The sequence below is a fragment of the Sander lucioperca genome, chromosome 22, assembly GCF_008315115.2.
Source record: "Sander lucioperca isolate FBNREF2018 chromosome 22, SLUC_FBN_1.2, whole genome shotgun sequence".
Classification (NCBI taxonomy): Eukaryota; Metazoa; Chordata; class Actinopteri; order Perciformes; family Percidae; genus Sander; species Sander lucioperca.
The window spans coordinates 21328670-21341308 of NC_050194.1; the positions used below are offsets into that span (position 1 = coordinate 21328670).

At 40.2% G+C, this 12639-nt stretch overlaps 1 protein-coding gene across 1 annotated transcript in view; it reads right to left on the reverse strand.

Moving 5' to 3' along the window:
• LOC116061056 (protoheme IX farnesyltransferase, mitochondrial) overlaps positions 1 to 9099 on the reverse strand; it is a 36749-nt gene extending 27650 nt beyond the window's left edge. The window contains exons 1-4 of the mRNA XM_031314936.2: positions 8949 to 9099; positions 7478 to 7620; positions 6393 to 6789; positions 4239 to 4363 (exon numbers count right to left, since the gene is read on the reverse strand). Coding sequence (XP_031170796.1) covers positions 4239 to 4363; positions 6393 to 6789; positions 7478 to 7620; positions 8949 to 8979 — 696 coding nt within the window. The 5' untranslated portion in view covers positions 8980 to 9099. The remainder of the gene's footprint in view (positions 1 to 4238; positions 4364 to 6392; positions 6790 to 7477; positions 7621 to 8948) is intronic.
• Between the last annotated feature and the right edge of the window lie 3540 nt (positions 9100 to 12639).

Genomic DNA, 12639 nt, shown 5'->3' on the forward strand with positions numbered 1-12639 from the left:
ACTCTAAGGGCCTGACCAAGACGCACGCAGAAGGAGGCATGCAGGAGGGTAAATAATGCATGCCTGCACAGGACAAGAGAGAAGGGCGTAGCTTGAAGTGGAAGGGCTGGGGGCTTGTGGGGGCTCGCTTATGCGTGCCAGCCTCAGACAGCTCACCACAGGCACAAAAGAAAACTCACTGTCATGGTCACGAAAGCAGAAATGACACCAGGCAGCCAAAAACAAGCCAGCGTGAATTTTCATCAAAACAAACATGCGAGCTGACATGGTGTGACTTACACTATAGCCCCTGTCAAAATAGTCGAGCGGTACTTATTTGACAGTAAAAGGCCATATCAGGTCTTGTTTACACTGCTGGGGACCTCAGACTTCCCTGGGGTCTTTTAGGCTCCAGCCTGAAACTCTCGTCTGACCCAATTATCCAATTAGCAGAAGTAGTGGCCAGACTGGAAGGTGATGACGGCTGGAACACCTGTGGAGGTTGTGCCTGGTGTGGGGCCCACGGGTTCTGAAGACCACACCAACCAGCAGTTTTTCTACCAATGTTGGCCGGGATTCTATCCAGAAGGAACTATGTAAAATTCTGCTGCGACTTCGAGCCAGCTGGGCTATTTCTCTCAGAGTAGGTTCTCTACAGAGTATTACGCTTTTCAGCGCCACACAGGCTTTGATGGCAGTCTAAGCAGCAAGACGGAGCTGTAAGCAAAACACAACACGCTAAGAAAAGTTCATAATTGCTAACCCATGAGAGCTACTTGAACTGGAAGCTCAAATAATTGCATCCCTTTGCTGTTGGAGCGGACTGTCTTTTCTGATTGTAAGACAGACATGACAGCATTAAGTCTTTTGACTGTGGTGAGAAACTCTAGACGGTGAAATGCCATTGTTACGTGACTCCAAGTGCTTACACCCTTCTGTTAGTTTCCTAAATAGAGTAACATTTTAAAAGGAAACCACAACATTTCTGTTTGCCCTACGGGCACTTCCCAATGGGACAAAGAGCAGCCTTGGCTTTTGACAGCTCCACTGAAGGTCCGACTTCCACTTCCAAGAGCCAAAGCATTTTTCTTTCCCTTAAGGCATTTTCCTCCTTTACCTCAAGGTAATTCAACAGTTGTGTGGTCACATTCTTGCACACTCCTCTGCCTCTTTAGATGTCGAGCATTAAGGGATTAGGACAGAGCAGCAGAATCCATAGGAAAAGATCTTCACAAGGGTCTGTCTCTGCTCTGATTTCTTTGTCAAGCTTTTGTTTGATTTTCCATATAAAAAGACCTCCACCTTTGATTGCAACTAACCACGCTAATGGTGAAGCATTGTTTTTTTTTTTAAGATGAAAGAGAGTACAAATAAATTACAAAAAAAAAACCTGGCAGCATCTGAAGGTAGGATGTTTTTCTTAGGATGACCAAAGTGTTGAGATCAATTACACACAGGCGAGGGTGTGTCTTTGACAAAAAGAGCCGACAAAGTGTTAGCCTATTGCAAAGAAGTGCAGAGTAGCACCACAGCGGCAATTATGTGTCACACATGACATCCCCTGTGCCTCTGTGTGTATAATTACAGAGAAAAATGACATTCTTCTCAAAACAAAGCAACACCAACAACTAACGTTACATCGTATGTAGAAAGGCACATACTTTTCATACCAGACAAGCAGAGGGAGACAAGACACAAGCAACTACAAATAAGTTTACTTTCGTACTGATGTTTATCCTTTCAACCACATTTTAAATGAAAAATGTGCCCTTGCACGACTGTCCGATAACCTAGTTCAAAGTCAGCCTCAATACAAGACAGGTGTCTACTTTGTCTGAAACAATAATCCCATCTCCAATTCTTGCCAATTAAGACTATGATGACACGAAAAATGTCCACACAGAGAACAGGGAATAAGGGAGCAGATTTAATCTGACTAGGGCGAAGGCTTGGGCTCACATACCAGCTACTAGCCACAAAAAGGAGTTCTTGGCCTCTAACAGGGTAAGCACTGATGAGTTTCAGGCTAAGACACACACACGGCCATTTGTGCAAACAGAGAGAAATGCTGAAGTAATATTCCACCAGGATCTCTTTACAATTCACTGTATATTTATTTACAGAAACCATGTGAAGCACTCACAGAATGCCACACATTCTATCATAGAGCCCTTTTTTTGTATGAGGCAAAATTTACTCAGAAATATCTTTAGGCAACGGCAACCTTGTCATATAGCTTCCTTCCTATCATTTGTATCCGGAGGGTCAATTTATACAATCAAATATCTAAACTTTTTACTTTTTATGACTTCACACTAACGTTTTATGAATAGTCTAGTCTGGTTTAATGCATAAAGACATTTAAAATACTATGACAGCAAAAATGTATATTATTTTAGAATAGAAACTGAAAAGTGACACAGCAAGAAGTTGGAAACACTTTTGGCCTGCTTAATTTTGTCATATTTTTTATATTTTTATATTATTTAAGTTTTTTAAAGAATGGGAATGCTTTTCAAAAAGAATGTGGCTTAACAAGAGACCTGGAAAAGATTTCTACTTGTCCTAAATTTCTCAAATTGATAGACGCCCTGACTAAGTATTTCCTGCAGGTTTTAACACACACTTATCTAATTTGCAACTACAATTTGAGCTACATCTGCTCTGAAATTCACCTTTGCCCATGCTTTACTGTCACTGTAGGTTTGAAACTAGACCTGACTGGAGGAGGCCGAGAGAGAGGGGCACTAAAAGGCAAATAACATTGTTTCAATGAAATATGAAGCTATGTCGTATCCTAACCTCAGGCTGAGTTAGTGGAGAAAATGAAGACTGACAGGACTGATGTGAGGGTGGGCCCACAGATAAAGGGACACCCAGGGTACGGGCAGTGGCACCGGCCTCTTACATCACTCAACGCTCTGAACGTCTTGGAGCTCGAGTCTGGGCTACTCTCAGCAGCACGAGGAGAGGGGGACAGTTTTCAAATACCTGAAGGATATTTACACAAATGCTCAGTGTGAGGTAGAGGCGCACAGAAGAGTTGGGGCCATTCAGACCTGACCACAAAAACTAAACATCCATATCTATAGATGCAACTCCCTAAGGTGATGCACGGGAGGGGGGGGGGGAGGTGCGGGGCTATATTACAGAATGCAGGTCGACGATAATCAGTGTCAGTATAAACCAAGTTTGTTTGACTTGGTGGGGCACTTCATTATTGTTGTAAAACAATGAAGACAGCAGGAGGAACGTTGCTGTTGAAGGGAAGGAGGTGGACAGGAGGTTGGCCCTAAGGGCAGGAACCTGCAGTGTAATCAAGGTCTTTGCCAAATTACAGGCCAAAGACACTACTAAGCAGAGTTCAATCTAGGGCTGAGGCAGAGGTCACCCATTATACTAATATTCTTGAGTCACGGAGCAAATTCCTATGTACAACGTCAACCCTAGACAGCAGAGGGAGGCCATACTTGTCTAGGCATTCTAAATGCCCAGGCACACTAGTTCACCTTCGTTTATAGCTTTGAAAAAAAAAATTGAGGAGCGAAATAATAATAGCATTAAAGTCAGCTCAATGCATTTTTGAGATACGTAGCAAAAGAGGAATGTAGAGTGGGTCAAAGAGGGGATGTGCTGGCTCCTTCAGCATTTTCGTGAACACAGGCATCACTATGAGGAAAAACGTGGGTGTCTGTCAACAAGCACATTCTTGTTTGTATAACATGTCAATATAAAATGTATTACGCATTATAAGACCAACATATATCCTGCCAGCTCTGATCTCTCAGCACTTTCTTTCCAAAAAGGAAATTGGTACTTAAAAAATAAACAGATTTAAGACCAGAAACATCTGTCCTATTTACTCCAATTCTTGAAACAATTACACAAGCCATGTGTTTAGTATTTTTGCTTCATGGGATCTTTGAAGTATGAGTAGTTTTGTTTTAGTAGATTAACTCGAGTCAAATCATTCATTTTACAGAGTTACCAGTTTATTAGATACACCCGTATAATCCTGCAGTAACTCCTTTCTTTGTGAAGCTTCTTCATGACAATGTGCCGAAGAGGTTTCGATTAAAGGCCACGAACAGTGAAAGGTGCATGATATTAATCACACATTAATGAGTTTTACATTCAGAAGGTTTGTGCTGTGATTAGGTCCACATGTGGTGCGCAAAGAGCCAAAATAAAACCCACACTCTTACATACTGAAATAGATATGCGTGGCCTTGTTTGACCTCTTGCTGCGGATTACTGACCTGGTTGATTGAATTGGCAGTGCAAGAGGCGAGGCCTGTTCCCAGAGAAGACACGAAGAAGATGAGGGGGTCAAAGGGCACTGGAGCCATTGCATAGCCGGCTGCTGCACTTGTAACCACCAGTGCTGGAATCACCAAGCAAGAATAATGAAACAAATTAAAACAGGAGTTTAAAAGTGTCCTTCTTTAATTATTACTTCTTAAAGTAACAGGCAAAGTACACTGTAGAAGCCTAGTCTGGAAATCCAGAGTTCTCACGAGAGCGCAATTTGAATTTGCTCAGCGAGTCACTCTGGCATTGAGTAATGATGCTCATTAACTATGCCCTTGTAGCCGAGCTGCACCAATCACATCGGTGTATCTGATATAGGCGGAGGCCAGAGGCGAGCTAAACAGATGACGACAGTTTAATCTACCAGTTAGCTAAGCGTATGGGGCGCTGGATACGTCACCCCGTGTATTGTTGTGATTGGTCATAGTGTTATCCAATTGCGTGCAGTGAGATTTTCAAATGCATGCTTGGTGCCGCTCCTCGAGTTGGGCCATTTTCATTACTCAATGCCAGACCCTTAATCTTTCGGATTTGGGTCTGGATTTCCAGGCTAGTAGAAGCCTGCTTCAATGTAAACAGGAAGGAGTCGTCAACCAATCAGTGATATGGAGTGGTGAAGTGAGTACAACTCCACACAACAGCACAAACTCAATTCAATAAATGACTAAACTGACCACACAATTTACTTATTGATCTGTATGTTCCCAACACCAGTTTCTCCACAAACATAGCTAAACCCAATACTTATGTGTCACACTACAGGTTCCCTGTAGCTCTGAACGTTCACCGGAAGTATTCATATTTTGCAATTTATTGCAAAAAAAGGTTGTGTGGAACATAGTGAGCAGCATACAGATCAACAGCGGAGAAGCGGATTATGCTTCAGGTCTTGTCTCCTGTGACAATGCCCAAAGCCTAAGAGGTGAATTATACGTTCCCAACCTGGCGCCAAAAAGAGTGGTGCGCGACCTCGGCTCGCACGCTATAAATCCGGGCTTTTTTTTCAGTGCGGGTATAAATAGTTACGCCGATTTCATGACGTCACATATGCGTGCGCCAGCTGGGCTGCGGTTACTGTAAAACACGCTTAAAGTGGCCATATTATGCTCATTTTCAGGTTCATAATTGTATTTTGAGGTTGTACCAGAATAGGTTTACATGGTTTAATTTTCAAAAAACACCATATTTTTGTTCTACTGCACATTGCTGCAGCTCCTCCTTTCACACGCTGTCAGGTTTCTGTTTTAGCTACAGAGTGAGACCTCTTAACTTCTGTAACATCTCTGTTGTCAGTTGCACATGCGCAGTAGCTAACTAAGGATTACATGAGCTAGCTCCAACTTCGGCCTGTACAAGGCAGGATTAGCTGGAAGACTTCTTCTAAACTAGGGCGCACTTCCAACTTTGCGTGGAATACCTGCAGAACAGGGACATGTAAGTAGTTCTATACAATTTATTTTGTAGATTAGGGTGAATTTGTGTGTGTTGTAGCAGTGTTTTGCCATTGAGAATGAGCTAGCATGCTAACGGTTAGCCCCCTAGGCCCCTCGTCTCAGCTAGTGACGTAGAAAGCTGTGCAGATTTTGACCAGCTCGCCCGGAGACTGAAGGCAGGACACATTCAGAAACTGTATCTCACTCAAAACAGCATGGATGGTTTTATTTCAAAGTTTGTATGCGTGTGGAAGTACCAGAGACACAACATAACACCCAAAATCCCAAAAAAAGTGATTTTTTCATAATATGGGCACTTTAAGACAACAAAGGCACACTGATGCCTAGCAACCCAGCAGTAGTGCCGTAGACTCCCACAATGAATGAACAACATGATGGTTCTCGGAAACTATGCTTTGCATTTCTATCAATTTATTTACTGGTTGCACAGTTCTAATTTGCATATGGTAAATAAGCAGGCAAGTTTGTATATACAGTTATAAACATCTCTGCATTTGCTTCCTCCATCTGGCTTATTTACAAAGTTCTGGCTTAGTTTCTGAGATATATCACATTCTGCCTGTATTTCACGTAATACTTTGCATGTATCAACCTCTATATGTGAATAGTTCATACTATATGAGAGAAAAGATGTGTTCTGTACTATACCTGTCAGTTTGATTTTGGCAAGCTTGGCGTAAATATCTGGCAAGTCAGCCACATCGACCTTCATCTCCTTCCATTGTCTGTCTAGACGTGCCTCCCTTGCCTCATCTGTCTCCACATGGACATGGGGAGTCTCGACTGAGGTCACAACCGTACTGGACATAGCATCTTTCTGTACTGCCGCGTCTTCTGTGTTAGGCTTCAAGGTTGATATTCCAGGCTGTGCTTTACTCGTGACATCCTCTGGCTGTGAAACAGTATCTGTGACCACAGGATCGATAGTTGGGATTCTCTGCACCTGTCTTTCAATGCTGTCGTCTCTCTCGTCCACAATGGTCAGGGCAGGAGCCGGTTTCGCGATGGCACGTTGGTGAAGCTCACTGTTGTTCTTTGCTACATACTGAAAGGAAACCAGGTACACAAGATATTTATAGGATAATCTACTTACAGTCATGTGAAAAAATTAGGACACCCATGCTAAAGTTGACTAAAAATAGGAATAAAAAAAATCATCTTTTGGAAATTGATCTTAATGCCTTAATTAAAAAAATGAGGAAAAATCCAACCTTTAAGGACACCAATTTTCTTTGTGAATGAATAATGTATCGTAAATAAATAAATGTTCTTCCTTAAAATACAGGGGGCATAAGTAAGTACACCCCTATGTTAAATTCCCATAGAGACAGGCAGATTTTTATTTTTAAAGGCCAGTTATTTCATGGATCCAGGATACTATGCATCCTGATAAAGTTCCCTTGACCTTTGGAATTAAAATAGCCCCACATCATCACATACCCTTCACCATACCTAGATGATTTTTTTTTTTTCAGTCAACTTTAGCATGGGTGTCCTAATTTTTTCACATGACTGTATATGACAATAAAACTGAATGCAGACAAGATATTTATAGGATAATCTACCTATATGACAATAAAACGGAATGCAGACATGTACTACAAACAAAAATAAGTTCACTTTCAGGTGTGGTAAAGAAAATGCTTTGATAACAAGCAACACAACATTTTTAAAAGTGCAAAGGAAGCTAAATGAAAACAAAGCAATGAGATATTGAGCCCAGTGAAAGATACCTGGCGTTTCAGGAAGTTAAGGTGCTGGTACGTCAGCCAGTTAGATGGATCTCTTCTGTGCAGCTGAATAAGGCTGCGAGCAGTCTGGTTACACTGCGGAACATTTTGAACTAAGATCTGTTTCACGTTTACACCAACCAAACCTAGAAGAAATGTAAAGTTTTTTTAGTCATTCAAATAAATATCGTTGGATGGGTTTATTTATGTTTGTGCCAAAACAATATACAAATAACACATAATGACCAAATCATAGAACATGGACATACAAAGACAAAAACTTTGATGAAATATAATAAAACAAAATACAAAAACAGCATGTAACACAAACAATATGTTGTGCATACTGTACTTGAGTGTTTCCATTTTATTCAACAGTATACTTATACTTATCTAGTATACTAGAGGGAAATATTGTACTTTTTACTCCACTACATTTGTCTGACAGCTTCAGCTACTTTTCAGATTTAAATTGGTCATACCATTCCTGTCAAGTGAAACTATGTATCTCCATAAATCTCAATAAAGTCTTTAAAAAGCCTCTTGGATCAGCTGAAAAATGCATAATAACCAAGCTGAAAACAGGGCTGTTTTTCTGACACCATGAAAAGTTGACTTTTTAGAGATACGTGTTTCTCACAGGACAACACCGCCACAAACATATGATTATCTTATAGAATATCATGCATCGCTGTAGATTAAACTACTCAACAACAGTATATAAAGGAGTTAAAAGTAGCACAACCTTAAACATATACAGCAGTAAAATGCAACATACACATTAGTGCAGCAGTCATATTAATCCAGAAATATCAGATATAAAAGGAAAACACTGACAGGGAACATTTTACTGCCCAGTGACTATTTATACTTTTTATACTTTAAGTAGGCCTACATGTAGCTGATAATACTTACATACTTTTGGTAAGTAAGGTTTTGAATGCAGGACTTTACTGGAGTATTTTCAGTGTATCATTAGTGTAGATAATACATCTCTAACGTTACTCATTCCATTTCCTTACATAGCTATATTTAGAGTAAGTTGGGTTTAGTTCTGATATAATAACATGGGCTAACGTTACCCTGCATGAATGTGTTGTTGACAGTGTTCTTATACAGATTTGCCACGTAAACTGACCGTTTTTAAATCCAACATCAACATTGATCAGTACGCTACCTTTTCACGTTGTTATGACACACAGTTACAATAAAATAACTCAAATGCTGTCGTTATAAAAACCAGTCAGTCATTAGCTAAGTTTGGTCTCTGCAGATGCAGATGCGGTTGACTTCTATTTAAGGTCACAGCTAGCTTCCTGCCAAACATCTTAGGCGCTATCCGGATAGCTACATGCTAACTAGCCTGCTAGCATCCGCCTTAGCTTCAAAGGCTGTTCTCAGCAGTCGCACATTAAAAATGACTTTAAAACGCATCGGCATGTCAAACGAAATATTACATCTCCTCTTGCGTTACCTGCCAGTCTGCTACATGGCGTTTTATACATGTTCCCGTCTCATAAAGCCGGCTCCCGTTTCGACCCCTTCACATGCAGCGAGCCGCCATTATGACCTCGTTGGGTAAAGAGAAACACTTCCGGGACACAATACGTCAGTCTGTGGCTCTGGCTCTGATCTCTGCTGCCGACACTAATCTAAAAAACAACACCAAAAAAACGCAGAAATGCCAAAAAAAATGTATAATATATGAATTGATCAATTAATTACCAGTCTCTGTGGTAATAATATACAATTCATAATAATAATTATATTAATAATAATAATAAAATTTAGCCTAGCACCATTCATGCATAAAATGCAAGAAAAGTTATTAACATAAAAGCAGATAATGATGACATTTATGATAAAATAATACAAATAAGGAAAATTAAATCAAATGTAATCTAATTAAAACAACAGGATAAGAAAATAAAACAACCATCAGGTAAAAACACTGCAACTTCTACTGCTTAATAGAATACAGCAATTGTTAATCTTATTATTGGCACCTGTGCTTTGACATCGCAAAAATATTTGGTGTAAAATGATCTATGAAATTTATTTGTATCCTTGTTTAACCACTTCATTTCATTTCCTTGGCCTTTCCTGGGTTTCCCCCAGGAATTTAAGCAAAGGCGGCAATAAGCCACCCAGACTCTGATGCATCTTGTCTAACTGTCTTATAAGTTAGAGAAGATGACAGACTAAACAATCACACTTGGTAAATATTTGACGTTTGCTGTGTGAAAAAGTGCCTATGCTCTCTTTCACTGACAGTTGACATTTGATTTCATAAAAAGTACATTCATTTCTTGTGATGTTGGTCCTCATTTCAGACAATATGACCCACTTAAACAGTGGAGAAAACCATGTTTCTTCCAATTGCAAACAATTGTGTCTGTAGCAGTATGTTATCGTAATGATTGGGTGCTATAGTTTCAAGAGGCAGCAAATGTATTCCCAGCAAGACTCCTTTAATGAAGAACTTCCATTAATTCAGCTAAATTTAAGTAAAGTGTCACAAAATGTGTTTACTTTTACTTTGTGTTTTATTTTTTCAGAAGTCAGGTTACTAGAAAACCTCTGTCACTGACCAATACATCTGATTTAAAGATGGGATTAATTTAAATTGCCATCTAATTCAATGTCTGGCCGTTTGCCTCCTGTCCTTGTATGTCCTCTGACTAGCCCCGCTGTTTGGCCTGTTATTTATGTGTGTGATCATCTCATTGGCCCTGGCTGCCACGGCCAACAAGATGGAAACCTTCTGATTAATGCCATCTCCACTGCTTTCACTTTGCAGCCTGGCTTTATTCAAACAAAGATAATGAAACAGTATGATTGTCTGTTTCGGCACAGTGTTTCATTTCCCACGAACAATAACATTTTACAGATGCAGGGGGACAATTATCATACTGCTCTAAAAGTAGAGGTCATATTCTATATAAAGAAAAAAACATCTGACAATTACTTCTTGTCCTGTGGTCCTGTGTTAAGGTCCAAGAATTTTGGCATATGCATGATAATGTCAGATTGCAGAGACCCAGCTTCCATTTGGCCTAAGACTATTTGTTCTGGGAGATGGGTCACTCCTAAGGGCTGGGTGCCAAAATCAATACTTTTTAGGCACCGACCGAATTGCCTCTAAAGTATCGAGTATCGAAAAATGCCTCGTCATTCAATACCCAATTTCAATAACTAAGGAGTAAATCTCACCAGCGTCAGTGAGCCAATAAGCATGCAGCATGCTTCTACCAAGATCTAATAATGCATGTGATTGGCAGTCAAACGTTACACGTTAACTCTATGTTACGCATAGAGACAGGGCTAATGTAGTAGGAGCTAAAAAATAAAAAGATTTGTGCCGTAATGTGTAATGTTGTTTTGTAAAATTGGTATTGAAAAAGGTATTGTTTTCTGAACCGGTGTCGAAGTCACGGTGTTGATATGGCTCAATGGTGTTTTAAGCCCCCAACGTCTCCTTCCAGGCAGCGCTGCAACCGTTGACTTCAAGGCACCTAACCCTAACCATAACCATTGCCTAATAGACTTCAAGGCAGCGCTGCGACCGTTGACTTCAAGGCACCTAACCCTAACCTTAACCCTTACCCATACCCTAACCCTAACCCTAACCATTGCCTAATCCTAGTGCCTTCCAGGCAGCGCTGCCTGAAAGGAGACATTGGGGGCTTAAAACACTGATAAAAAACAAACAAAAACAAAATGTTTTGAGCGATACCCAGCCCTACTCCTAAGCAGGATGGATAAGCACATAAGAAGCTTGGACTAGTTTAATGATAGACAGATTCTTCTAAGAGGACGGAGGAATGAAGGGGTGCATTCAATCCAAGAGTGGGCTTGGTAGATGGCTAGGGTGGCAGCATTTGAAAAAAATGTCATATAAACGGTTTGCCAGATTATATGTCTACACTAGAAAATGGGGAAAGTACCTGAACTTTCTGGAGGGCTGCTAAGACGCCATGTACTGTGGAGAGATATACAATGTGCTTATTGTTTTGTCACATATACATATGTTTATCGGTTTACAGCTGTTTATTTTGTTATTATTTTATTGTAATGTATTGAATACTAATGGTTGTTATATGTTAGCTTGTCTTAGTTTGTGATTTAAGTGGTGATGGTGAATGGTGGTGTTCGGGGGGAGGGGATGTGTTCATTTTGTAAATTGTGTGTTTTGTATGCTGGTTAATTTATTAATCATAAAAAAAAAACATATTCCTTGTTGTTTATTTGCTAGTTTAATTTAAGGTAATCTCATTTTGCAATTGACATGTACGGTACAAGTGGGATAGCCTGACAAGCCAGACCCACATCAAGATGTTGACCCTGGCTGCAAACTACTTACTAAAATTACTAAAATTTGCTGCCGCTAGGGTGCGTCTAGATTTCTAGGCTACAAGTGGGACTCATTATTCAGTATTTAATATATGTACACAAAATAATATGGCATTGACATTTGTTTTATGAATGGTCATGGTGCAAATATCCTTTACAAGCACACTTCTTGTCTATGGAATCAAATCCCAGTCCAATCCAAGCTGAGCATCCAATTCTCCTGATTCATCTCATTCATTCCATTCTACTGCCAGCTCCTCCTTCCCTGCTAAGATTACATGGTGTAATCTTCATGCACCATCAAGATGCAGGGGATAGTGAATGCCAACAATACACACAAGGCCATCCAAGATCCAGCACAACAGCCCCTCCTTTATTACAGGAGATAACCATTGTGTGCTGTTCTGCAAGATTTAATTCCGCACTGACCCGTTCAACCTCTTTAGGTTTGGTTTTAATGTGAGTGCTGAAAATAGGGTTTATTGCTTGGTTTTGCACCGTATTATTTATTTCCAGGGTACTGTTGTACAATTTCAATGTTCCATGTTTTTCTTTTCATTTTGCTTCTCCAAGGCTGCAGAAATACTGTCTCTGAGAGTAGGATAGAACCTGCCAAGTTTATGGCTGTGTAGGGCACTGCGTCAAACCATAATCTTTTGTATAGCAATCTGTAGACTACCACTACAGATGACTGACATCCTTAACAGAATGTCAGGGCCTCTCATTAACAAACAGGCTCAACTGTGAATACGCAGCCGCCCCTCCTGCTCTGGATTGAAATGGAATAACATTTGTTTATTGCATCAAGGAAT